Source organism: Salmo salar, chromosome 11 (genome assembly GCF_965601325.2).
Source record: "Salmo salar chromosome 11, fSalSal1, whole genome shotgun sequence".
Lineage (NCBI taxonomy): Eukaryota > Metazoa > Chordata > Actinopteri > Salmoniformes > Salmonidae > Salmo > Salmo salar.
In genome coordinates, this window is record NC_138301.1 from 40,738,026 (window position 1) to 40,765,407 (window position 27,382).

At 45.2% G+C, this 27,382-nt stretch overlaps 1 protein-coding gene across 4 annotated transcripts; it reads right to left on the reverse strand.

The window, feature by feature from the left end:
* On the reverse strand, window positions 1-26,020 carry LOC106595576 (BBSome complex member BBS4). Of its 4 annotated transcripts, XM_082957935.1 has the most exons (17): window positions 25,941-26,002; window positions 24,631-24,808; window positions 20,230-20,272; window positions 17,242-17,321; window positions 10,850-10,913; window positions 10,510-10,621; window positions 10,107-10,179; window positions 9,823-9,876; window positions 9,535-9,662; window positions 8,302-8,356; window positions 8,073-8,141; window positions 5,157-5,309; window positions 4,751-4,922; window positions 3,005-3,074; window positions 2,446-2,584; window positions 1,812-2,028; window positions 1-1,514 (listed from the first exon to the last, which is right to left on the reverse strand). In XM_082957935.1, exons 5-17 carry the CDS (start codon window positions 10,908-10,910, stop codon window positions 1,336-1,338), a joined length of 1,482 nt encoding a protein of 493 aa, XP_082814061.1. In that variant the 5' UTR covers window positions 10,911-10,913; window positions 17,242-17,321; window positions 20,230-20,272; window positions 24,631-24,808; window positions 25,941-26,002; the 3' UTR covers window positions 1-1,335. The 4 variants fall into 4 exon arrangements, with proteins under 4 accessions (XP_082814061.1, XP_082814058.1, XP_082814059.1 ...); XM_082957932.1 differs by lacking the exon at window positions 24,631-24,808 and having other exon boundaries at window positions 25,941-26,020; XM_082957933.1 differs by lacking the exon at window positions 24,631-24,808 and having other exon boundaries at window positions 25,902-25,998.
* Between the last annotated feature and the right edge of the window lie 1,362 nt (window positions 26,021-27,382).

Genomic DNA, 27,382 nt, shown 5'->3' on the forward strand with positions numbered 1-27,382 from the left:
TTTGATTTGATGTATCGTTTATTTAGTCAGTTACCTGTATATCACATGCATGTTCACACACACTTACACAAATGAGTCTTCTGCGTGCCACAACTGTTAGCTGCTGAGCTAAAGTCTAGGCCTTAGCTTGGGGAGCTAAGTCAAGTCTTTAGTCTCAGACAAGGCTACTCATCACGCTAGCATGGTTTACCCAACCAACCGTGTCGCATTTAGCCTAACACTACTGTGACTAAAATAAAGAGCAGAACACTATCAATCACCTCCATGAGACTTTGGATTTTGCAACAATAAATACACATCTATTCTGTCAAGACAAACATTACCATTTCTAAAACATCTTAAAATTCAACAATAGTTTAAAAAAAGGCCCTTGATAAATCCATATCATATTAGGTATAAAACACTAAAATCTTTATTTCTCTCATCTCATTCATGATTGTCATATCTTAGAGGTTACTTAAAATGGAGGAATGTATATTTAGTGTCATTATAAACAACAATCCAGACCTGCCACTGACCAAGACTAAGTAAAAAATCATATGCCCGATAGAGAAAGTTGAACTGAGGAAGTATATGAAACGTACTGAAAAGAGATCATGTCAAAGGTCATTGATGATCAGGAAGTCAACTCATTACATTTACATTACATTTAAGTCATTTAGCAGATGCTCTTATCCAGAGCGACTTACAAAATGGTGCATTCACCTTATGATATCCAGTGGAATAACCACTTTACAATAGTGCATCTAAATCTTAAGGGGGGGGGGGGGGGGGGGGGTTAGAAGGATTACTTTATCCTATCCTAGGTATTCCTTAAAGAGGTGGGGTTTCAGGTGTCTCCGGAAGGTGGTGATTGACTCCGCTGTCCTGGCGTCGTGAGGGAGCTTGTTCCACCATTGGGGTGCCAGAGCAGCGAACAGTTTTGACTGGGCTGAGCGGGAACTGTGCTTCCTCAGAGGTAGGGGGGCCAGCAGGCCAGTGGTGGATGAACGCAGTGCCCTTGTTTGGGTTATGACACCTCTGTCACTAGGCTGGCTCACCTTGGTTGGTAAGACCATTAAGACAGAGCAACATAAAGCACTTTGTAACAAGCTAAATCAAAAAGCTAGTGAACGCCTTGTGGCCTTCGACTAACTATTCTTGATGAAAACCAAAACGGATAGAGACCGAGTGACATTCTGGGAGTGATGATACACTACAGGCCTGTGGACTAGATAGGCTGAGTGACATTCTGGGAGTGATGATACACTACAGGCCTGTGGACTAGATAGGCTGAGTGACATTCTGGGAGTGATGATACACTACCAGCCTGTGGACTAGATAGGGGACTCCAGTCTAGTTCAGCTCTTGCTTCAACTTGCTCTTCTTGACTTTGGGTTTGGCTGCCAGAGGGGGCAGGGTGGTGGAGGGGTCTGACTCCTCTGGCTGAGGGGCTCGGGTGGGGGTGGTCTCCACATCAGGCTCCTCCTCCAAGGCCAGGGAGGGGGGCGTGGGCTGGCTGTGGGGGGACACTCCTGAGAGACAGGTATTAGAAATTGAAAATGTAACGAAGTATACGCGGTGTTCTGTAAAGAGTTAATTTTGTATTGGTGTTCCACTTCAAGGAGCTCTCAGAGTGAGATGTGAGTCAAGGTAACAGTCTACTGACAAGATCATATTATTATGTTAACTTGACACGTCTCCATCTCATCCATATACCCTAGTTAATTACCAGTAGTGTAGTGGAGGGTAAACACTTTATGTTAAGCGAGCGTTTACCCAACTATCACGGAAAATGCATAAAAAAATATAAGGATGGTGTGATGTGTTACCTGTAGGGAGTGTGATGCTCTTGTTGTAGCCTGCGGCGGAGGACATGGCCTGCTCCAGGGCCTGGTTGGTGCCTAGGGGCTGCTGGGAGCTGCCAGGGGTTTTACTGGGGGCCCCAGCCGAGCGCTGCTTAGACTTGGGGTCTTTGACCGGCTTGGTCCACTCCAGGCTCTCTCCCACCTGCAAGGCAGCGGCCATCTTCTGAGCCATGTCCATTAGCTAAGGAAACAAAATGGCTGTATTAGGAAAAGTAAGAAATTGAAGAGGGCATTTATTGTTGTTGTTGATGTTATTATGCCGACGCGAGAATGTGGTACAATATACTGACCATACTGTATTATATTAAATGCATCATATTAACATCACGTTAATGCAACATTGGCAAAACGTTTGTCTCTTCCATCAGTAGTTTGAGCTCACAAGAGGCTGCTGAAGGGAGAACGGCTCATATTAATGGCCGGAAACAAAGCAAATGGAATGGCATCAAACCATGTATTTCATACCATTCCACTTATTCCACTCCAGTCATTACCACAAGCCCGTTCTCCCCGATTAAGATGCCACCAACCTCCTGTGTTTGACCTACACAGTGTGCCATGTCAGACAGAGTATAGAGAGGAAGCTACTGTATTGTACCTCAGGGTCAAACTCAGTGTTGCTGTCATTCAGTATGTTGACCTTCCTTTCCATCTCCTGGTACTGTTGCAGGGCTCCCTTCTTGTCCCCGTGGTTGTACAGCAAAATGGCAAAGTTCAGGTTGACCAGAGGGTTGGACCTGGGAGGAACAAGGAGCCAGTCAAAACAGATGGACTTGATAAGTCATAGATAGATAGATCAGTAATAAAAGGTAGAGTCAGCGATGTACGAAGTAAACAGGAATATTGGGTTGATGTCTGCAACAACTAAGAGCATTAAAGCGTGAGGTACTCTGATCACAGGAGGCTGCTGAGGGGAGGATGGCACATAATAATGTCCAGAACGGCGCAAATGGAATGGCATTAAACACCTGGAAACCGTGTGTTTGATACCATTCCACAGATTCCACTCCTCCCCCTCGGCCTGCGGTGCTGCTCGTGGAAATGTTGTATCTCTGAGTCTCATTTTAAATGAATTACATTCAACACAACTTGAACTACGTGGATTGACTCAGGACATAAGTTCAAACTGTATGGAAGTTCAATTGGGAGGAACTTACTGGTCTAAAGCCACAGCTTGTTCATAGGATCTCCTGGCATTGTCCACATCCTCCAGATTGGTCAGTGCAACTGAAAGAGGAGAGTGGTCAGTTCAGTGGTAACTACAACAACTAAACCTATAAAACTATAGAAACATGTAAACATCCATAAACACATTATAAAACAGATCCCATTACATGAACACTATTCCACGGTAAATATAAGGGAATGCAATGTGGAACCTTGAACCAAGTATTTAAGGTTGCACGTTACATAGTACTCATAATGCCCTAGGCACAGATTTAGCCTGGTCTTGGACTTAAAGGACTAGGCTGGATCTGTATCTGGGGAAAGTGGCACATAAAGCCAATCCAGATGGGAGCAGGCCGGGCCAGGCTAGCATTACCTGCTTGTAGCATGTAGAGTTCTCCCAGGCCAGGCTAGTGTAACCTGCTAGTAGAATGTAGAGTTCTCCCAGGCCAGGCTAGTGTTACCTGTTAGTAGCATGTAGACTAGTGTAACCTGCTAGTAGAACGTAGAGTTCTCCCAGGCCAGGCTAGTGTTACCTGCTAGTAGCATGTAGAGTTCTCCCAGGCCAGGCTAGTGTTACCTGCTAGTAGCATGTAGAGTTCTCCCAGGCCAGGCTAGTGTTACCTGTTAGTAGCATGTAGACTAGTGTAACCTGCTAGTAGAACGTAGAGTTCTCCCAGGCCAGGCTAGTGTTACCTGCTAGTAGCATGTAGAGTTCTCCCAGGCCAGGCGAGTGTTACCTGCTAGTAGCATGTAGAGTTCTCCCAGGCCAGGCTAGTGTTACCTGTTAGTAGCATGTAGACTAGTGTAACCTGCTAGTAGAACGTAGAGTTCTCCCAGGCCAGGCTAGTGTTACCTGCTAGTAGCATGTAGAGTTCTCCCAGGCCAGGCTAGTGTTACCTGCTAGTAGCATGTAGAGTTCTCCCAGGCCAGGCTAGTGTTACCTGCTAGTAGCATGTAGAGTTCTCCCAGGCCAGGCTAGTGTTACCTGCTAGTAGCACGTAGAGTTCTCCCAGGCCAGGCTAGTGTTACCTGCTAGTAGAACGTAGAGTTCTCCCAGGCCAGGCTAGTGTTACCTGCTAGTAGAACGTAGAGTTCTCCCAGGCCAGGCTAGTGTAACCTGCTAGTAGAACGTAGAGTTCTCCCAGGCCAGGCTAGTGTTACCTGCTAGTAGCACGTAGAGTTCTCCCAGGCCAGGCTAGTGTTACCTGCTAGTAGCATGTAGAGTTCTCCCAGGCCAGGCTAGTGTAACCTGCTAGTAGAACGTAGAGTTCTCCCAGGCCAGGCTAGTGTTACCTGCTAGTAGCATGTAGAGTTCTCCCAGGCCAGGCTAGTGTTACCTGCTAGTAGCATGTAGAGTTCTCCCAGGCCAGGCTAGTGTTACCTGCTAGTAGCATGTAGAGTTCTCCCAGGCCAGGCTAGTGTTACCTGCTAGTAGCATGTAGAGTTCTCCCAGGCCAGGCTAGTGTTACCTGCTAGTAGCATGTAGAGTTCTCCCAGGCCAGGCTAGTGTTACCTGCTAGTAGCATGTAGAGTTCTCCCAGGCCAGGCTAGTGTTACCTGCTAGTAGCATGTAGAGTTCTCCCAGGCCAGGCTAGTGTTACCTGCTAGTAGCATGTAGAGTTCTCCCAGGCCAGGCTAGTGTTACCTGCTAGTAGCATGTAGAGTTCTCCCAGGCCAGGCTAGTGTTACCTGCTAGTAGCATGTAGAGTTCTCCCAGGCCAGGCTAGTGTTACCTGCTAGTAGCATGTAGAGTTCTCCCAGGCGGGGCTGCAGGTTGGTGGCAGCGCTGAGAAAGTGGAAGGCAGAGGCATATTGCTGCATGGTGAGGTGCACCAGGCCCAGGTTGTACAGCACCTTCCAGTCAAACGGAGACAGGTAGTGGGCCCGCTTCAGACAGCTGATGGCCTGGTTCACACAGAAAGGACACAGGAAAGGAGAGGGGTTTAACATGGCTAGACAACAAAACAACAACTGTCCTTAAAATGGCATTTGAGGTACTGTAGTGTACTGTAGTCTTAGTATGCCCCCTTTGATGCCATGGAAAGATATGACATCTGTCATATTTGATCTATCATATGACATACATCTGTCCTTGACACCATTTTATATGTACAGTACATGAAATATGAGAATACTCACTGCTACATATTTCTTCTTGCCAAAGAAGCACATGCCGATGTTGTTCCAGAGCGGCGGGCTCTCGGGGACCATGCACGCTGCCACGCGGTACTTGTTCATGGCCACATCAAAGTCCCCATGGGTCTGCATCATACTGCCTGCTGCCAGGATGGCCTAGTAGGGACACATACACATAACTGACATATTGTATATCAGGGACCACCAACTAGATTCAGCTGCAGGGATCACCAGCTAGATTCAGCTGCAGGGATCACCAGCTAGATTCAGCTGCAGGGATCACCAGCTAGATTCAGCTGCAGGGATCACCAGCTAGATTCAGCTGCAGGGATCACCAGCTAGATTCAGCTGCAGGGATCACCAGCTAGATTCAGCTGCAGGGATCACCAACTAGATTCAGCTGCAGGGATCACCAACTAGATTCAGCTGCAGGGATCACCAACTAGATTCAGCTGCAGGGATCACCAACTAGATTCAGCTGCAGGGATCACCAACTAGATTCAGCTGCAGGGATCACCAACTAGATTCAGCTGCAGGGATCACCAACTAGATTCAGCTGCAGGGATCACCAACTAGATTCAGCTGCAGGGATCACCAACTAGATTCAGCTGCAGGGATCACCAACTAGATTCAGCTGCAGGGATCACCAACTAGATTCAGCTGCAGGGATCACCAGCTAGATTCAGCTGCAGGGATCACCAACTAGATTCAGCTGCAGGGATCACCAACTAGATTCAGCTGCAGGGATCACCAGCTAGATTCAGCTGCAGGGATCACCAACTAGATTCAGCTGCAGGGATCACCAACTAGATTCAGCTGCAGGGATCACCAACTAGATTCAGCTGCAGGGATCACCAACTAGATTCAGCTGCAGGGATCACCAACTAGATTCAGCTGCAGGGATCACCAACTAGATTCAGCTGCAGGGATCACCAGCTAGATTCAGCTGCAGGGATCACCAACTAGATTCAGCTGCAGGGATCACCAACTAGATTCAGCTACAAGGATCATCAACTACAGTACCAGTCAAAAGTTTGGACACAGCTACTCATTCCAGGGTTTTTCTTTATTTTTACGATTTTCTACATTGTAGAATAATAGTGAAGACATCAACACTGTGAAATAACACATATGGAATCATGTAGAAACCAAAAAAGTGTTAAACAAATAAACATTTTAGATTCTTCAAAGTAGCCACCCTTTGCTTTGATGACAGCTTTGCACACTCTTGGCATTCTCTCAACCAGCTTCACCTAAATGCTTTTCCAACAGTCTTGAAGGAGTTCCCACATATGCTGAGCACTTGTTGGCTGCTTTTCCTTCACTCTGTGGTCCAACTCATCCTAAACCATCTCAATTGGGATGAGGTCGGGTGATTGCGGAGGCCAGGTCATCTGATGCAGCACTCCATCACTCTTTTTCTTGGTCAAATAGCCCATACACAGCCTGGAGGTGTGTTGGGTCATTGTCCTGTTGAAAAACAAATGATAGTCCCACTAAGGGCAAACCAGATGGGATGGCGTATCGCTCCAGAATGCTATGGTAGCCATGCTGGTTAAGTGTGCCTTTGAATTGTAAATAAATCACTGACAGTGTCACCAGCAAAGCACCCCACACATCACACCTCCATGCTTCTCGTGGGAACCACACATGCAGAGATCATCCGTTCACCTACTCTGTGTCTCACAAAGACACGGCAGTTGGAAGCAAAAATCTCATATTTGGACTCAGCAGACCAAAAGACAGATTTCCACCGGTCTAATGTCCATTGCTCGTGTTTCTTGGCCCAAGCAAGTCTCTTCTTCTTATTGGTGTCCTTTAGTAGTGGTTTCTTTGCAGCAATTCGACCATGAAGGCCTGATTCACGCAGTCTCCTCTGAACAGTTGATGTTGAGATGTGTCTGTTACTTGGGGCGGCAGCGTAGCCTAGTGGTTAGAGCGTTGGACTAGTAACCGAAAGGTTGCAAGTTCAAATCCCCGAACTGACAAGGTACAAATCTGTCGTTCTGCCCCTGAACAAGGCCCACTGTTCCTAGGCCGTCATTAAAAATAAGAATTTGTTCTTAACTGACTTGCCTAGTTAAATAAAGGTAAAATAAAAAACTTGAACCCTGTGAAGCATTTATTTGGGCTGCAATTTCTGAGGCTGGTAACTCTACTGAACTTATCCTCTGCAGCAAAGGTAACTCTGGGTCTTCCTTTCCTGTGGCGGACCTCATGAGAGTTTCATCATTGCGTTTGATGGCTTTTGCGACCGCACTTGAATAAATTGTAAAAGTTCTTGAAATTTTCCGGATTGACTTGCCATAATATGGACTTGGTCTTTTACCAAATAGCACTATCTTCTGTATACCACCCCTACCTTGTCAACTGATTGGCCCAAACGGAGTAAGAAGGAAAGAAATTCCACAAATTAACTTTTAACAAGGCACACCTTGTGACTACCTCATGAAGCTGGTTGAGAGAATGCCAAGAGTGTGCAAAGCTGTCATCAAGGCAAAGGGTGGCTACTTTGAAGAATCTCAAATATATTCTGATTTAATACTTTTTGGTTACTACATGATTCCATATGAGTTATTTCATAGTGTTGATGTCTTCACTATTATTCTACAATGTAGAAAATAGTCAAAATAAAGAAAAACCGTGGAATAAACCCTACAGTACCTACTTATTCCAGGATTTTTCCCCCCAAAATGTATTTTATATATATATATATAAAATACATTTTTTTGGGAAAAACATTTTTACTCAGAAAACTTGGGCGGCCAAATATAATTTATTTGGGCCGCCAGTTGGGGAACCCTACAGTACATTATACACATACAGTACATCAGATTCAATGTTGCGGTTATACAGTACATTGGTGTCAGGGGTTTATAAAAAAACCCGAAACAAGCTCATAAAATGGTGGCCACTTACCTTATAGTTATTAGGGTCATAAGTAAGTGCATTCCCGAGATGTTCAAATGCTTTTTGGTATCTTCCCAACTGTGACAGAATATCAACAATCAGTGCGAACAAACATCACCATTCTGGAAAAACTTAATTTACATTTTTTTGGGACACATCATAATATACTGACCAATTTCCTAATAAAAAAAACATTCCACTCTATAAAGAGTGTGTTTAGAGTTGATTACTGACCCACCTGCAGATACAGGAGCCCCAGAGTGGTCAGCAACTCTGCATTCTCTGGAGAGAACCTACACGGAGGGAAAGACACCTCTAATATCACATTCACACATGTAATTACACGTAATAATGTCTATCTAGACTTAGCCTAATGCAAATAGAAGAACGGAGCTTGGAATTTGCTGATTATTTAATGGGATCATTTCAGCATAATTGCAGAGTATTAATTATGACTGGGGGGAAGAAAAGACTTAAAGAAGGAGCCTTGAGAGGAGGGGTGAGGTTGAATTAAGGCTCACAGTGGTTAGTCTAATTAAAAGCAAACCGAGTAGCTGGGCAACTTGATTAATTCATTTACCCAATAGGGAGTAGTAATAATGAACACGGCAAGGCGACCCCATATATACACTGACTTTTGTCATTACCTTATTTCCTCTGCTGCCCTGGATAGGACGATTATTTAATGGATATTTGGGCTTTGGTCCTATATCCATACTAATATCCATACTGACATAACACTTACAGTATGGATGCACACATAAATGTATTGCTTCGTTCTAAGTAATATGCTAGTGAGGATATTGAAACAGATTTGGACTTGTACAGTACGTTGAACAAGGCCATGGGTGGCCTTCAGTCAGAGATGATAAGTGAGCCTGATTCAGTTGTTTAGATGATTGAAATTAACAATTTTAGAGCGGAAAATGTTAAACTAGTGTGATTACAACCAGGAACAGATCCCACTGTTCAAAGCACAGCATGTTTTCTCTGTCTTTAGGGATTTTTTACTCCTCTTTTATTCCATCTTAAATTAACATCATTAATAGCTATGTAGGGAAAATTACCCTTCTGCTGCATAATCATTACTGTGAAAAGGTTGTCTAAAACTCATATATATTATCATTGCTCTATTATTAAAAAACAATTCCCTAATGAAGGCTTTAGTGCTTCCAGTTTTTTGAATAATGTAAGTTCAGTGAAAGTTGTTCCTCTAGTATTAAAAACCTACACGTTTGGGTTTTTAATAACAAAGCAACCTTTCAACAAACCTACATTTTCTTCCATGAGGATGAACTTCTTTTAAACAAAACTTAATTACAGTGAATGTTCTCTGTAAATGTCACCTATTCACAATAAAAAAAATAAAAAAAATGTCACTTAGGATATTTTCTATGGCATATTAGAAGTGGTGCAAAGCTTCCCAACTTTTAGAACAGTTTGTTTTAACAATCTCTACATCCAAACTTACTCCACTGCACTCTTGTACACTTCGATGGCTTTGTTCGTGTCTCCCGCCAACAAGTGGACCTTTCCCAGTGTCATGAATGTCCTGTCGTGTTTTTTCAACTTCAGGGCTGCATTCAACTGCTCTTCAGACTGGAAAACAACAGATACAGTATTTCTACTCTATCATCCACCGTCAAATACTTGTACACTGGCTGAGAGGCCATTTCACATTGAAATTTGAATTAGAAAATAACCCTTTAGTCTAATTACTTCCTTATGAACAGTGTGTCAAAATCCAGCTCATACTTACATTTTGGAAGTCTTTTATGAAGGAATAGCATACACCCAGATTATGGTTGATCTCCTGGAGTGAGAAAAATATCAGAGTGGCTATATGGAGCTACAACACAAATCCAAACGGCTGACTATGCATATAGTTCATTGTTCCACTCTTAAACCCTATAGCCGAGAAGCAGTGCGTAAATCCAGGAAGAGCAATGCTGATGGATAAATCTTACGGTGCCAATGGTTACGGGTACAGGCCAAAGTTAAGCAACTCTACTGAGTAGAGGAAACCACAATCTTTTCTCTTACCCAGTCTTTCTCATTGAGCTTCCCAGCTTCATGATAAACCTCAATGGCTGCCTTGTGTTTCCCCAGCAGAAAACTGAAGGAAAAAAAGATGCATAAACAACTATAAATGGAAGTACAGGCACAGAGTAACCCTAAATTCAACATCTCCTAAATCAGCTAATGCCCGGTGGGTATTCTGCTGCAAAATGGTAGACGTGCATCACCAAGGCGGATGCCGAACAGTTCCCATCCCTCATAACATATAAACTACTTTGATCTTGTAAGGAACCCTGCACTAACACAATCTTATATCATTATTATATTCTGTATGACCTGTTCCTGGCCTGGGCCTGTAGAGTGATCTGATCAACGACAGTGTCTCCCCCAGGCAGGCTCAGGGCTGAGGCAGGGGTACTCTACTCACAGCGATCGGGCCACTTGTTTGAGGTTGTCGGGGCTGGTGGGATTGAGGATGGCACAACTCTGGAACAGCTCCAGGGATGGCTGGATCTGCCCCTCCAGGCGCAAGATTAGCGCTTCATTGCAAGAAGAGATGCTTTTACGTTAGCATGAAAAGGTGTTAAATTGACACATTCAAATCTAAGGCGCAGTAGGGGGTAGAAGCCTTTTTTGGGGGAGGAAATGTTACATCTAAAGCTTGGCTTTGACTGGAATAGACTAGAGCTCTGTTGTGGTTGGGATAAACAGTTTGAACGTGATGAACACATGAGGGATGTGGAACGTTATATAGTATGGCTTCTTACCTTGTACGTATATGGCATATTCACACATTCCCTGGGTCTCCTGTAGCTGCTCTTTGATCATTGCCTTTGGGAAACAACAAACATGATCTCTGCTCCTAGAGCAAACTGATGTTACAAGAATATTGAAAGAACTGAATATGGACAGTATTTCCTAAGTTGGTAGTCTCTTCCCACAGCCGCTATCTCCAACACACTGGGGTGGAGTGCCATGAGTCTGGCAAGGAAGACTAATACATTGGCTACACTCAGTTTTGTGATTGACAGATAAAGCATTCCTATGACAACTAAGACAGACATACAGGTAACTGGCAAAATAATGTAAAAAATACCTTTTAAAAGTGTCTTTGGTCGCTTTGAGTTACCAAAACCTGCTGGCTCTCCTTCACAGCAGCCAACGTGAGTAAAACATTTAAACGTGTTAACCCTCGCAAGGCTGCCGGCCCAGACGGCATCCCTAGCCGCGTCCTCAGAGCATGCGCAGACCAGCTGGCTGGTGTGTTTACGGACATATTCAATCAATCCCTATCCCAGTCTGCTGTTCTCACATGCTTCAAGAGGGCCACCATTGTTCCTGTTCCCAAGAAAGCTAAGGTAACTGAACTAAACAGTTGCTAGGGACTCTTTTGGAAGAAGCTAGCTAGCTAACGAAGAACAACAAAGAATATCTAGTTAACAGAAGAAAAGAAAGAGAAAATCAGGACAGAAGAAAAAGGATATCAAAGTGAAACAGTTCTCTAAAGACACAGGAGACAATAATACAAGAGTAATTTAGCAGAGTAATTTAGCAGACGCTCTTATCCAGAGCGACTTACAGTAGCGAATACATACATTTAATTCATTTTCATACATTTTTTCTCCGTACTGGTTCCCCGTAGGAATCGAACCCACAACCCTGGCGTTGCAAACACCATGCTCTACCAACTGAGCCACACATAGGTCAAGAAACAACACTTCTGTAGCTTGTCAACTATGTGTCTGTCTATCCCTGTTCTCTCCTCTCTGCACAGGCCATACAAACGCTTCACACCGCGTGGCCGCTGCCACTCTAACCTGGTGGTCCCAGCGCGCACGACCCACGTGGAGTTCCAGGTCTCCGGCAGCCTCTGGAACTGCCGGTCTGCAGCCAACAAGGCTGAGTTCATCTCAGCCTATGCTACCCTCCAGTCCCTAGACTTCCTGGCGCTGACGGAAACATGGATTACCACAGATAACACTGCTACTCCTACTGCTCTCTCTTCGTCTGCCCACGTTTTCTCGCATACCCCTAGAGCATCGAGCCAGCGGGGTGGTGGCACTGGAATCCTCATCTCTCCCAAGTGGACATTCTCTCTTTCTCCCCTGACCCATCTGTCTATCTCCTCATTTGAATTCCATGCTGTCACAGTTACCAGCCCTTTCAAGCTTAACATCCTTATCATTTATCGCCCTCCAGGTTCCCTTGGAGAGTTCATCAATGAGCTTGACGCCTTGATAAGTTCCTTTCCTGAGGATGGCTCACCTCTCACAGTTCTGGGTGACTTTAACCTCCCCACGTCTACCTTTGACTCATTCCTCTCTGCCTCCTTCTTTCCACTCCTCTCCTCTTTTGACCTCACCCTCTCACCTTCCCCCCCTACTCACAAGGCAGGCAATACGCTTGACCTCATCTTTACTAGATGCTGTTCTTCCACTAATCTCATTGCAACTCCCCTCCAAATCTCCGACCACTACCTTGTATCCTTTTCCCTCTTGCTCTCATCCAACACTTCTCACTCTGCCCCTACTCGGATGGTATTGCGCCGTCCCAACCTTCGCTCTCTCTCTCCCGCTACTCTCTCCTCTTCCATCCTATCATCTCTTCCCTCTGCTCAAACCTTCTCCAACCTATCTCCTGATTCTGCCTCCTCAACCCTCCTCTCCTCCCTTTCTGCATCCTTTGATTTTCTCTGTCCCCTATCCTCCAGGCCGGCTCGGTCCTCCCCTCCTGCTCCGTGGCTCGACGACTCACTACGAGCTCACAGAACAAGGCTCCGGGCAGCCGAGCGGAAATGGAGGAAAACTCGCCTCCCTGCGGACCTGGCATCCTTTCACTCACTCCTCTCTACATTCCCCTCTTCTGTCTCTGCTGCTAAAGCCACTTTCTACCACTCTAAATTCCAAGCATCTGCCTCTAACCCTAGGAAGCTCTTTGCTACCTTCTCCTCCCTCCTGAATCCTCCTCCCCCTCCCCCCCCCCCCTCCTCCCTCTCTGCGGATGACTTCGTCAACCATTTTGAAAAGAAGGTTGACGATATCCGATCCTCGTTTGCTAAGTCAAACGACACCGCTGGTCCTGCTCACACTGCCCTACCCTGTGCTTTGACCTCTTTCTCCCCTCTCTCTCCAGATGAAATCTCGCGTCTTGTGACGGCCGGCCGCCCAACAACCTGCCCACTTGACCCTATCCCCTCCTCTCTTCTCCAGACCATTTCCGGAGACCTTCTCCCCTTCCTCACCTCGCTCATCAACTCATCCTTGACCGCTGGCTACGTCCCTTCCGTCTTCAAGAGAGCGAGAGTTGCACCCCTTCTGAAAAAACCTACACTCGATCCCTCCGATATCAACAACTACAGACCAGTATCCCTTCTTTCTTTTCTCTCCAAAACTCTTGAACGTGCCGTCCTTGGCCAGCTCTCCTGCTATCTCTCTCAGAATGACCTTCTTGATCCTAATCAGTCAGGTTTCAAGACTGGGCATTCAACTGAGACTGCTCTTCTCTGTGTCACGGAGGCTCTCCGCACTGCTAAAGCTAACTCTCTCTCCTCTGCTCTCATCCTTCTAGACCTATCTGCTGCCTTTGATACTGTGAACCATCAGATCCTCCTCTCCACCCTCTCCGAGTTGGGCATCTCCGGCGCGGCCCACGCTTGGATTGCGTCCTACCTGACAGGTCGCTCCTACCAGGTGGCGTGGCGAGAATCTGTCTCCGCACCATGCGCTCTCACCACTGGTGTCCCCCAGGGCTCTGTTCTAGGCCCTCTCCTATTCTCGCTATACACCAAGTCACTTGGCTCTGTCATATCCTCACATGGTCTCTCCTATCATTGCTATGCAGACGACACACAATTAATCTTCTCCTTTCCCCCTTCTGATAACCAGGCGGCGAATCGCATCTCTGCATGTCTGTCAGACATATCAGTGTGGATGACGGATCACCAGCTCAAGCTGAACCTCGGCAAGACGGAGCTGCTCTTCCTCCCGGGGAAGGACTGCCCGTTCCATGATCTCGCCATCACGGTTGACAACTCCCTTGTGTCCTCCTCCCAGAGTGCTAAGAACCTTGGCGTGATCCTGGACAACACCCTGTCGTTCTCCACTAACATCAAGGCGGTGACCCGATCCTGTAGGTTCATGCTCTACAACATTCGCAGAGTACGACCCTGCCTCACACAGGAAGCGGCGCAGGTCCTAATCCAGGCACTTGTCATCTCCCGTCTGGATTACTGCAACTCGCTGTTGGCTGGGCTCCCTGCCTGTGCCATTAAACCCCTACAACTCATCCAGAACGCCGCAGCCCGTCTGGTGTTCAACCTTCCCAAGTTCTCTCACGTCACCCCGCTCCTCCGCTCTCTCCACTGGCTTCCAGTTGAAGCTCGCATCCGCTACAAGACCATGGTGATTGCCTACGGAGCTGTGAAGGGAACGGCACCTCCATACCTTCAGGCTCTGATCAGGCCCTACACCCAAACAAGGGCACTGCGTTCATCCACCACTGGCCTGCTGGCCCCCCTACCTCTGAGGAAGCACAGTTCCCGCTCAGCCCAGTCAAAACTGTTCGCTGCTCTGGCACCCCAATGGTGGAACAAGCTCCCTCATGACGCCAGGACAGCGGAGTCAATCACCACCTTCCGGAGACACCTGAAACCCCACCTCTTTAAGGAATACCTAGGATAGGATAAAGTAATCCTTCTAACCCCCCCCCCCTTAAAAGATTTAGATGCACTATTGTAAAGTGGTTGTTCCACTGGATATCATAAGGTGAATGCACCATTTTGTAAGTCGCTCTGGATAAGAGCGTCTGCTAAATGACTTAAATGTAATGTAATGTAAATGTAAACGACTATCGCCCCGTAGCACTCACCTCCGTAATCATGAAGTGCTTTGAGAGACTAGTCAAGGATCATATCACCTCCACCCTACCTGACACCCTAGACCCACTCCAATTTGCTTACCGCCCCAATAGGTTCACAGACGACGCAATTGCTATCACACTGCACTAACCCATCTGGACAAGAGGAATACCTATGTAAGAATGCTGTTCATCGATTACAGCTCAGCATTTAACACCATAGTATCCTCCAAACTGGTCATTAAGCTTGAGACCCTGGGCCTCGACCCCGCCCTGTGCAACTGGGTCCTGGACTTTCTGACGAGCCGCCCCCAGTTGATGAGGGTAGGAAACAACATCTCCACCCCGCTGATACTCAACACTGGGGCCCCACAAGGGTGCGTTCTCAGCCCTCTCCTGTACTCCCTGTTCACCCATGACTGCGTGGCCATGGAATCCTCCAACTCAATCAAATCAATCATGAACAAAACAAAGATGATCGTGGACTTCAGGAAACAGCAGAGGGAGCACCCCCCTATCCACATCGACGGGACAGTAGTGGAGAAGGTGGAAAGTTTTAAGTTCCTCGGCGTAAACATCACGGACAAACTGAAATGGTCCACCCACACAGACAGCGTGGTGAAGAAGGCTCAACAGCACCTCTTCAACCTCAGGAAGCAGAAGAAATTTGGCTTGTCACCAAAAACACTCACAAACTTTTACAGATGCACAATCGAGAGCATCCTTTCGGGCTGTATCACCGCCTGGTACGGCAACTGCTCCGCCCACAACCGTAAGGCTCTCCAGAGGGTAGTGAGGTCTGCACAACGCATCACCGGGTGCAAACTACCTTCCCTCCAGGACACCTACACCACCCGATGTCACAGGAAGGCCAAAAAGATCATCAAGGACAGCAACCACCCGAGCCACTGCCTGTTCACCCCGCTATCATCCAGGAGGCGAGGTCAGTACAGGTGCATCAAAGCTGGGACCGAGAGACTGAAAAACAGCTTCTATCTCAAGGCCATCAGACCGTTAAACAGCCATCACTAACATTGAGTGGCTGCTGCCAACATACTGACTCAAATCTCTAGCCACTTTAATAATTAAAAATTGTATGCAATAAATGTATCACTAGTCACTTTAAACAATGCCACTTTATATAATGTTTACATACCCTACATTACTCATCTCAAATGTATATAGTGTACTCTATACCATCTACTGCATCTTGCCAATGCCGTTCGGCCATCGCTCACCCATATATTTATATGTACATATTCTTATTCATTCCTTTACACTTGTAGTTGTTGTGAAATTGTTAGATTACTTGTTAGATATTACTGCACAGTTGGAACTAGAAGCACAAGCATTTCGCTACACTTGCATTAACATCTGCTAACCATGTGTAAGTGACCAATAAAATTTGATTTGATTTAATAGGGCGTTAGGCCACCACGAGCCAGAACAGCTTCAATGCACCTTGGCATAGATTCTAGAATTGTCTGAAACTCTATTGGAGGGATGCGACACCATTCTTCCACAAGAAATTCCATAATTTGGTGTTTTGTTGATGGTGGTGGAAAACGCTGTCTCTGGCACCGCTCCAGAATCTCCAATAAGTGTAAGTGTTCAACTAGGTTGAGATCTGGTGACTGAGACGGCCATGGTATATGGTTTCCATAGTTTTCATGCTCATCAAACCATTCAGTGACCACTCGTGCCCTGTGGATGGGGCCATTGTCATCCTATGGGGGCATAGCCACGGTAGCCAAAACATTTTATACATGACCCTAAGCATGATGGGATGTTAATTGCTTAATTGACTCAGGAACCACACCTGTATGGAATCACCCATTTCAATATACTTTGTATCTCTCATTTACTTAAGTGTTTCCTTTATTTTGGCAGTTACCTGTAGTAAACCAACATTCTCGGTTCATTCCCATTTTCACCCACAACAAGTGTTATAACAGCTGTTGTTACAAAACTGTACTTCTGAGATTGTGTAGTGGGTTCATTCATTCATTATTGTATTTATTTAACTACGCAGGCAGGATAGGAGAAAAATAGCATGCGCTAGTAGCATTTTCACATTTCCAGACGGAACACAGCTTGAAACAGAAGATTACATCACTATCTTCTCAGCAGAAGACACTAAGACAAAGTGAGGGGGAAGGAGCCCTTGATGCCTTCATTCATTATCTGCATGCTGTCTAGGCTGACAGAAAGGTCAGTGTGACACCAATACACATTAAACAAGCGGGAATGAATGACAGTCAGGGACCGGACCACCGGGAGAGACAGCGTTGCAGGGGGAGCATACCTTGCAGGTCTCATAGTCTTTGCGGATGTAGTGCAGGTGGATGAGCCAGTTCCTCCTCTCCAGAATGGGAAGTTCCGGAGCTGAGGAGGAGAGGCAGAGTAGACATTCAGGGGTGATGAGGAGACGGCATATTGGCCCGATACCAAACAAACCCCTCCACACTTTCTCATTTAAGGCCCTTGTTGACCCGCACTGATAAGAATAGATTTAATAGAACAATCCATGACGTGGTCAGAAATCAAGTACAGCAAAAACGGTCTCATTCTGACCTCTCAGAACTACTGAAGCTGACATTACTGTATATGTGTTGAGTCATGCTGCCAGTGAATGGCCATTTCATGTTAAACTATGTCAAATCAAAGTTTATTGGATTTATTGGATTTGCAGATGTTATCACAGGTGCAGGGAAATGCTTGTGTTGTAATACCTAGCAATACAAAACAATACACAATAATCCAAAAAAGTAAAAAGAAAGGAATGTAGAAATATCAATAAGATATGTAATTAAATTAAGAAATATTTATAGCATTTTCAATGATAAATCAGAAGAGACTCCCTCTTTAAAAGTTATGGACATTTTATTACCTGAAACTACGGTGCTCTGCATCAGTCATTAATAAGACAAGGACCGATGCAACATTTTCCAATAAAAGCCCTTCGGGCTACATTACTCAGACATAATACCTCAGTAAGTTAGATAATAGTTACAGTACTGCTAATTGTTAGTTACAGACAATGATGTTGTTTTATTACGCCTCTGCCATTAAGATATTATCCTTGTTGCCCAGGCAACCACGTCTTTAACGAGCTCAGTGCTCCTGACAGGAATGAGAAGGAGCACATGCTACAGACAGACAGACAGACAATGGGGAACATGAAATTCAATACAGTAGGATATATTTGGTGAGATAAGATGGCCATGCCAACCATGCTTCTGTATAACAGTACTGGAAACCTTTCCTCTAGCAGAACACAATTGTATTCAAGATAGCTGCCTTTCTAATTCCAAATAGAGTGACTTCTTTGATTTCAGTAATCCTTTTATCTTGTACCTACTTGTGAGGCAGCAATAGGACACTGGCTATATGAAATGAAGCTGCCTGAGACTACACTACAGGGTGGATGTTGTTAGGTTAGTGCCTGTGGAAAAACTGTGATTTACACCAAAGCTCCCCTCTGTTTTATCTCGCCAATTGTTAAGTCGGAGCTCCAGTGTCTCACAGCAAGAACCTCGAATGGAACCTCACTCTAACCCCACAGAGAAAGCCTTCCCTTTTCCCCTGTTCGCTGAGTGGTAGACTGCAGTGCATGGAGACTGCATCCCCCCTCTCATATTTGCCGCATCAGATTTGGAGTGGCCTTATTTGTGGGCTTAATCCGCTTTGGCTCCTGCCGAGACAGCAATAATATTCTTGTCTCTGGGTTTCAGCTGCGGCCCTGTGGCACTTTAAGTCCACTCTTACTAAAGCTGGGCAGATTTTGAGGAGGGGGGGGTTCGTCTGTGACGTCTTCATGGGACAATAAATAGAAAAGCAGCAATAGGAAGAGGAACCCAGCATGGAACCGTCCAAATATAGCCAGCGAAAAGGTTTCATCCCCACCAAAAAAATCCTCTCATTGTATGCATGATCTCGGTAATGTGTAGAGAGAGAGGAGACAGATTTGTATTATTCTGTTCGCTATAAAAAAAAGTCCAGCTGAGCAAAGAGGATAAGTTGGAGCAGAATGCTTGAAGAAAAGCCTGCCGAGATCAAAAGACCCCTGAAGCGGATCAAGTTCACTATTCAACTTGTCACCTCTTTGGAAATTGAGGTCAAGTGGAAGAACTGTGCGTTAGTGTTTCTCCTGCAATTGCTTTGTATCAATAACATGACTTCTGTAGTGGGCTGCACAACATTAAGAGTTGGCACACAAAATACAGTGGGTGATGTATGAGGGGGCCTAAGGGTGATATCATGGCTTTTTTTTATTTTTTATTAAAAGGTCAACTTCTGTGGGATGGATGAAAACAATATCTACAAGCTATTCTATACGAATGCTAGGCCTATACATTTGTACTGTGTTCTGGAATATGGTTGTAAGTTTCTGTCAGGTTAATCATTGGAAAAAGGGTAAGGGCGCCCTCTTCAGTCAAATAAAATATTTGTTTAAAGTCTAACACACTGCAGCGAGCATTAATTCAATTCTAACATTTTGACTTAGTCTTGTCCCTATGCAACACTGAGGATCGGGTTTCAACGACGGACTGTTTTGGCAACTACGATAACGGGAAAAAAATTGCTCTGCGGTGGGTCCTCTTCAGACAGATCACGAAGCAGACATGCCAGAATGTCGTGATTCCAAACCAAAGTTTGCATGGAAAACATTTGCAGTGGTTTTAGTTAAAGTAGTTAATACAAACTAGCCACTTGCGAAATGCACTCATAAAAAATAACCTATGTGATCATCTTGCTAGCTACAATTTTGTATTTTATTCAAGCGGAAAAGGTAGTGACTAGGCAGCAGCGGATGCTGCAGAGGGGAGGACGGCTCATAATAATGGCTGGAATGGAGTTAATGGAATGCTATCAAAGACATCAAACTAGTGGTTTCCATGTGTTTGATGCCATTCCAATGACTGCATTCCAGCCATTATTATGAGCCATCCTCCCCTCAGCAGTCTCCACTGGTAGGCAGTGACGTAGTTCCTCTATGTCAAACTGATGTTCTATTACGTACAGACGCTGTTATGCCGGAGCATTTTTTTAATTGCGGGAGGCAACCTGGATGTCAAGAGTAATTTTGACTAGGGTGACGTTAGTAAATGCTGTCAGTTAGCCAAACCATTTCCCCTTAATAAATAGGCCTATAGCATCATATGCATGTTTTTTTCTGTACAACTAATGCCCTCCACTGTCATGTTAAAACACAGGTGTATGTGACATTTCAATGGAAAACTGTAGAGTCTGTTGAAGAGAAGAAGTCACTGTTGTGTAATTAGACATTTACCTTTTGGAGCCTGGCGTTTTTTCGTCTCAGAGGCCACTGGGAGCTGAAAAAGAGGGAGATCTGTGAGGCAACAAATTGGGATGTGGTCAGGGAGTCTCAATTTTGGAGCAACTTCTGGCCTGCATCCTGCCACCTTCTTCACCATTCCCCTCTGGGGATACATTGTACACTACACCTGGACCATGTGACTCTTTTGGTAACAGACAGCCATTATACACTACACCTGGACCATGTGACTCTTTTGGTAACAGACAGCCATTATACACTACACCTGGACCATGTGACTCTTTTGGTAACAGATAGCCATTATACACTACACCTGGACCATGTGACTCTTTTGGTAACAGACAGCCATTATACACTACACCTGGACCATGTGACTCTTTTGGTAACAGACAGCCATTATACACTACACCTGGACCATGTGACTCTTTTGGTAACAGACAGCCATTATACACTACACCTGGACCATGTGACTCTTTTGGTAACAGACAGCCATTATACACTACACCTGGACCATGTGACTCTTTTGGTAACAGACAGCCATTATACACTACACCTGGACCATGTGACTCTTTTGGTAACAGACAGCCATTATACACTACACCTGGACCATGTGACTCTTTTGGTAACAGACAGCCATTATACACTACACCTGGACCATGTGACTCTTTTGGTAACAGACAGCCATTATACACTACACCTGGACCATCAGACTCTTTTGGTAACAGACAGCCATTATACACTACACCTGGACCATCAGACTCTTTTGGTAACAGATAGCCATTATACACTACACCTGGACCATGTGACTCTTTTGGTAACAGACAGCCATTATACACTACACCTGGACCATGTGACTCTTTTGGTAACAGACAGCCATTATACACTACACCTGGACCATGTGACTCTTTTGGTAACAGACAGCCATTATACACTACACCTGGACCATGTGACTCTTTTGGTAACAGACAGCCATTATACACTACACCTGGACCATGTGACTCTTTTGGTAACAGACAGCCATTATACACTACACCTGGACCATGTGACTCTTTTGGTAACAGACAGCCATTATACACTACACCTGGACCATGTGACTCTTTTGGTAACAGACAGCCATTATACACTACACCTGGACCATGTGACTCTTTTGGTAACAGACAGCCATTATACACTACACCTGGACCATGTGACTCTTTTGGTAACAGACAGCCATTATACACTACACCTGGACCATGTGACTCTTTTGGTAACAGACAGCCATTATACACTACACCTGGACCATGTGACTCTTTTGGTAACAGACAGCCATTATACACTACACCTGGACCATGTGACTCTTTTGGTAACAGACAGCCATTATACACTACACCTGGACCATGTGACTCTTTTGGTAACAGACAGCCATTATACACTACACCTGGACCATGTGACTCTTTTGGTAACAGACAGCCATTATACACTACACCTGGACCATCAGACTCTTTTGGTCACAGACAGCCATCTTTGGTAGACTAGAACACTTGAAGTGAGTTTGATGCAGCTAGCAGGCCCTTTACTAGGCATGACATGGATCTAGAGACGGCATGCCTACGTCCTTTTATGTAGGAGCTTTAATACACTCATTACCTCTTTCACCACCTTTTGTTGTGGGGCTTTTGCTTCCCTTATAACTCACTTTACTGTTGATGTATTATTGATTTTGTATTGTCGATATGTTATGTTAGAGTAGTGTGTAACAATGTGTTATTGTATGTAATTGGAGTCCAGGAAGAGTAGCTGTAGCCAATGGGGATCCGGAATAAACACAAATACAAAATACTGTGTTCGGTATTTGTTAAAATGCAAGATTTGTCTGTGCTTTGTTGCCAAGTTTATTTCTACATTTTCTATCACCGATAGGTTTTTTGTGTGGGTTTAAAATATTAAATTACCTCTACAATATGTTATTAATTTCATTGAGTGTTGATTTGGTTAGACTAAATTGCATTGCGATGTCTTTGTTCTACACATGTTCATAAAACACATTTATTGAGGATCTCTTCCAAGAACAAAGCATTCACATAAATCTTAAAAGTACAAAGTAATGTAACATAACGTTCACGTAAAAAAAAATCGTACAAATACAAAGTCTAACATAATTCACAAACATCTTGAAAACATACTGTGCAAAAGTAAATAGCATTCAAGCAACAACAAAAAAAGTGTTGCACTGCAAATTCACAACGTTGTTACGAAATGTTCTTTGTTGGCATAGCCACAACTTGAGCACCGTGGTATTTAACACTAATCACAAACAACTTGCACCACAAAACTAAAACATCCGTGCACGTTTATGATGGTGTCCTGTAAAGAAGTCATAATGGCATCCCGTACGGTAGCAACACTTTCCACCACTGGCCCTTGTAGTAAACTATGGTCTTGCTCTGTGAGCTAAGCCTCTGTCTGCTGATGATCCAGTTCCATTCAGCCAGAAACGGTTCTTTCTTCAACTGATCTTGGCCAATGTTTCCTTCATGCCAGAAACTGTTCTTTCTTCAGTTCGCACACATTGTGCAGTATGCAACACGCCGTTAGTGTCTGTCGTCAACGTTGATGCACTTCACCAAACATCTCTAGCATCCCTTCAAGCGTCCTAAGACGTCGTCAATAGCCACCCTGGCAGAACTCAGGTGGTCATTAAACTTCTGCTGGTGGTTATTCAGAGATGTGTCCTGGGAAAAGCCTGTCATTAACCACCTCTTCAGTGGGTACGCTGGGTCTCCTACCAGATGAACTGGTATCTCTATACCAATGACAATCGCTGAACTCTGTGGCAGAGGAGAATAATTGTAGATTCAGAAACAATTGTATACATGCAGTAAATAGGTCATTACTATGCTTGCAAAGGTTTTAGTTATGTGCTTATTCTCTATAACTGATGTTTAATCACATACTTCCTGGGGAAAAAAAGACGACCCCCCCCTGCTCCCCTGCCAGTCTGAAATGATCAGAGTTGGCCAATACTCTCATCCCCTCAATGTCAACAAAACAAAAGAGATGATCGTGGATTTCAGGAAACAGCAGAGGGAGCAGCCCCCCATCTACATTGACGGGACAGTAGTGGAGAGGGTGGAGAGTTTTAAGTTCCTCGGCGTAAACATCACAGACAAACTGAAATGGTCCACCCACACAGACAGCGTTGTGAAGAAGGCGCAGCAGTGCCTCTTCAACCTCAGGAGGCTGAAGAAATTCGGCTTGTCACCAAAAACACTCAAACTTTTATAGATGCACAATCGAGAGCATCCTGTCGGGCTGTATCACCGCCTGGTACGGCAGCTGCTCCGCCCATAACCGGAAGGCTCTCCAGAGGGTAGTGAGGTCTGCACAACGCATCATCGGGTGCAAACTACCTGCCCTCCAGGACACCTACACCACCCGATGTCACAGGAAGGCCAAAAAGATCATCAAGGACAGCAACCACCCGAGCCACTGCCTGTTCACCCCGCTAACATCCAGAAGGCGAGGTCAGTACAGGTGCATCAAAGCTGGAACCGAGAGACTGAAAAACAGCTTCTATCTCAAGGACATCAGACTGTTAAACAGCAATCACTAACATTGAGTGGCTGCTGCCAACATACTGACTCAACTCAAGCCACTTTAATAATTAAAAATTGATGTAATGAATTTATCACTTGCCACTTTATATGATTTACATTAGATAATGTTTACACAACCTACATTATTCATCTCATATGTATATATTGTACGCCATACCATCTACTGCATCTTGATGTAATTAGATGTATCACTAGCCACTTTAAACAATGCCACTTTATATAATGTTTTCATAACCTACATTACTAATCTCATATGTATATACTGTACTCTATACCATCTACTGCATCTTGCAATCCTGATGTAATGTATCACTAGCCACCTTAAACAATGCTGCTTTATATGTTTTCATACCCTACAATACTCATCTCATATGTATATACTGTACTCCATACCATCTATTACATCTTGCCTATGCCGTTCGGCCATCACTCATTTATATATTTTTATGTACATATTCGTATTCATTCCTTTACACTTGTCAGTACAAGGTAGTTGCTGTGGAATTGGTAGATTACTTGTTAGATATTACTGCATGGTCGGAACTAGGAACTAGAAGCACAAGCATTTCGCTACACTTGCATTAACACCTGCTAACCATGTGTATGTGACAAATAACATTTGATTTGAATATCTAATCATCCTGTCAAAACACAGCAAACCCTGTGCCATCTAGACACCCCACATAGACGTCAGTGAAGCTAGAAAAAGACAAACTCCTCAAATGTGGCATATCACACCAAGTGGTAACATGGCCTCTATTTGTCAAAACAGAAATTAGACTAGCAGCTGAACACTTACCAGAGGTTGTGGTTGTGATCAGCAACAGACTGCAACACAGGATAATACTGCCCTTTGCTGTTCAAGTAGTCCTTTGGATATTCTTTTGGGGCAGTGATGGGGATGTGTGTCTCGCCGATGTCACCAGCACATTGTGGATACCCAAGCTGCTTAAACCCACAGATGGTGGCTAGGATGCCTTTACCACCAGGTAGCGAAATAAAACGGTTGTACTTGTCTTCACGACAGCTACAGTCACCCGTCTTAGAATGATGCAAACAGTGGAGACACTGACTCCAAATAAACTTGAAATAATGTGGTACTCGCTTGGTGTTGCACACCACGGTATTCAATTGTGTTTCAGACATTGGTGGTCTGTTTAGTTCTCAGACTCTACTAACTGTGCAAGGTGTTCAAACGTGGTCCGAGACATGCGGAAGTGTTTGCGCCATTGATCATCGTCTAAACCATTCAACATCATACTGCAAACATCTTCACCGCGTCCACACACCTCGAAAGCATGTTGCATTCTCGATTGCTGCTTCTTTCGTCAGTACATATAGTGGTTGTAGCGCGTAATCGCAAAAACTGTCGTCGTCTGTGCTGTCGTTCAACGTCATATCGTTGTCTACTCAGGCGTATATCTCGAGTGAGATTATTCTGACTACTAGAAAGTAGACTTAGCATTATTTACCAAATGCATTAACGAAAGTTAATAAGGCTGGCTCCAGCAACACTTTCATCCGCCATGTTTGCTGTCCAACAATAACAACGTGTCGCCGACTAGTAATGACGACTTCACATCTGCTTGTGGCGTCCAGTACTATTGGGCGTCATTAAGAACGCAAGATAAATCTTTGAACTATTTGAATTGAATGTACACTAATTATCGACGGATGGAATAAAGGCATACCCGTTGATTTAAAAAAAAAATAACGTTATGACATCAATTTCGTGAGTTTAGCTAATTATCTAGCTAAGCAAAACGTATTAATGTAGCAGGTTGTGATAATTAGGTTAAGATTAGGAAAAGGGTTAGTTAAAATGAAAAACCTTCCAACTTTTGACGTTAATTTGACAAAAGCTGGATCCCTTTTAGCCATGGCCCCATACGGAGCTGTAACGACTTTGCTAGCATTAACAAGCTAACGTTAGTCGTTAGCTAGCTGCTATGTTTTCAGCTAGCTAGAGCTGGAGAATGCTCAGCAAAACGTTTCTAGACACATTACACTGCTAACAACAAACATCCCAGCTAGTTATATCCAAGACATTGCAGATTTTATTCGGTTTACCATTGTAATCCCAATTCATAGCAAGTAAATTATCCTCACAGTTAGTGTGTTTTCTTCGTCCGCCATCTTAACAGCACAGGAGCCTGTTGCCATGGTTACGCTAGAACGGGGTACTTTTGAGCTCTGTTTCAAACAGCCTTAGCAGAGATTATGAAGGACTTCTGTTTTTATCGTCTCTGGCACTGGAGGGTTGGGGAAGTTACTCTGAAAATATAGTTTACCAAGCTACCAATTACTAAACACTAAAATACGTTAAACTGCACTAAATCTACCCTTAAGAAAAATATAGTTGACTAAAGGAGTAGTAGTTCACAACATCCAAACTACTTCGTGATAAATTACCATAATTCGACAATCATATGGTCCCCCTGCCTGTGTGGGATTGATTCCCGGCACTCCTGTATCTCCCCTGTTGGTCAGACTGTCACAATATTGTAGCGTCCCGCACAGACAGCTGTGTGTTATGTGTTAGGCTATTAGTTGGTTGTGTTGTACTTACCAGTACTCAAACACTTCAAGTACTACCTGGGTGGCCTGCCCTTTACGGTAAGGACTGACCACTCTGCTCTCCAGTGGCTCATGTCTTTCAGAGAGCCAGAGGGGCAGGTGGCACGCTGGTTGGAGGAGCTTCAGCCGTATGACTTCACAGTGGTGCACAGGACAGGGGCACGCCACTCCAACGCTGACGCCATGTCCCGTCGGCCCTGTACTGCAGACGGCTGCCGCCACTGTGAGCGGAGAGAGGGACGGGAGAGAGAGCTGTGTGCAGAGGAGGGGGTCTGTGCCACAGTGTGTCGGGCGAGCGGGGACTGTCGAATGTGGCTGAATGGGGGCAGCAGCAGGGACGGGACACAGACCTACAGCCAGTGCTACAGTGGGTAGAGGCGCAGGTAAGGCCACCATGGGAAGAGGTGACAGCGCTCTCACTCGCAACCAAAGGGTTGTGGACAAAGTTTGAGAGACTGCGGCTGGCTGATGGCGTGCTACAGCGGGCATGGAAGGAGTCAGCTACGGGAGAGGAGTGGTGGCAGGTGGTGGTCCCAAAAGCACTGCGGGAGGCTGTGCTCCAGAGTACTCATGGGGGGGTGGGGACGGGACACTTTGGGGTCACAAAAACCCTCCACCGCCTCCGTCAGGGCTTTTACTGGGGGCAGCACAAGAGGGATGTGGAGGACTTTTGCCGCCGCTGTGACAACTGCACAGCGGGAAAGGGCCCTCCCAGGCCGCTCTTATGCTCAGCTCCAACAGTTCCCAGTGGGGCCTCCCATGGAGAGGGTGGGAGTGGATGTAGTTGGGCCATTCCCCACCACAGACAGTGGAAACTGCTGGGTGCTCACGGCCATTGACTATTTTACAAATAGGCCCGAGGCCTATCCTCTGCCTGACCAGGAGGCAGAGACCATCGTCGACACCCTGACAGCGGGGATGTTCAGCAGGTTTGGAGCTGCAGAGTCCATCCACAGCGACCAAGGCAGAAACTT

What these genes read in the sequence shown, in the direction of transcription:
- LOC106595576 (XM_082957932.1), bottom strand. Translation starts at nt 25,994, where the DNA reads ATGGCAACAGGCTCCTGTGCTGTTAAGATGGCGGACGAAGAAAACACA. An exon ending in ACGAAGAAAACACACTAACT is followed by an intron (nt 20,273 to 25,940) that starts GTGAGGATAATT and finishes CCTCTTTTTCAG; the next exon opens with CTCCCAGTGGCCTCTGAGAC. An exon ending in AAAACGCCAGGCTCCAAAAG is followed by an intron (nt 17,322 to 20,229) that starts GTAAATGTCTAA and finishes TCTCCTCCTCAG; the next exon opens with CTCCGGAACTTCCCATTCTG.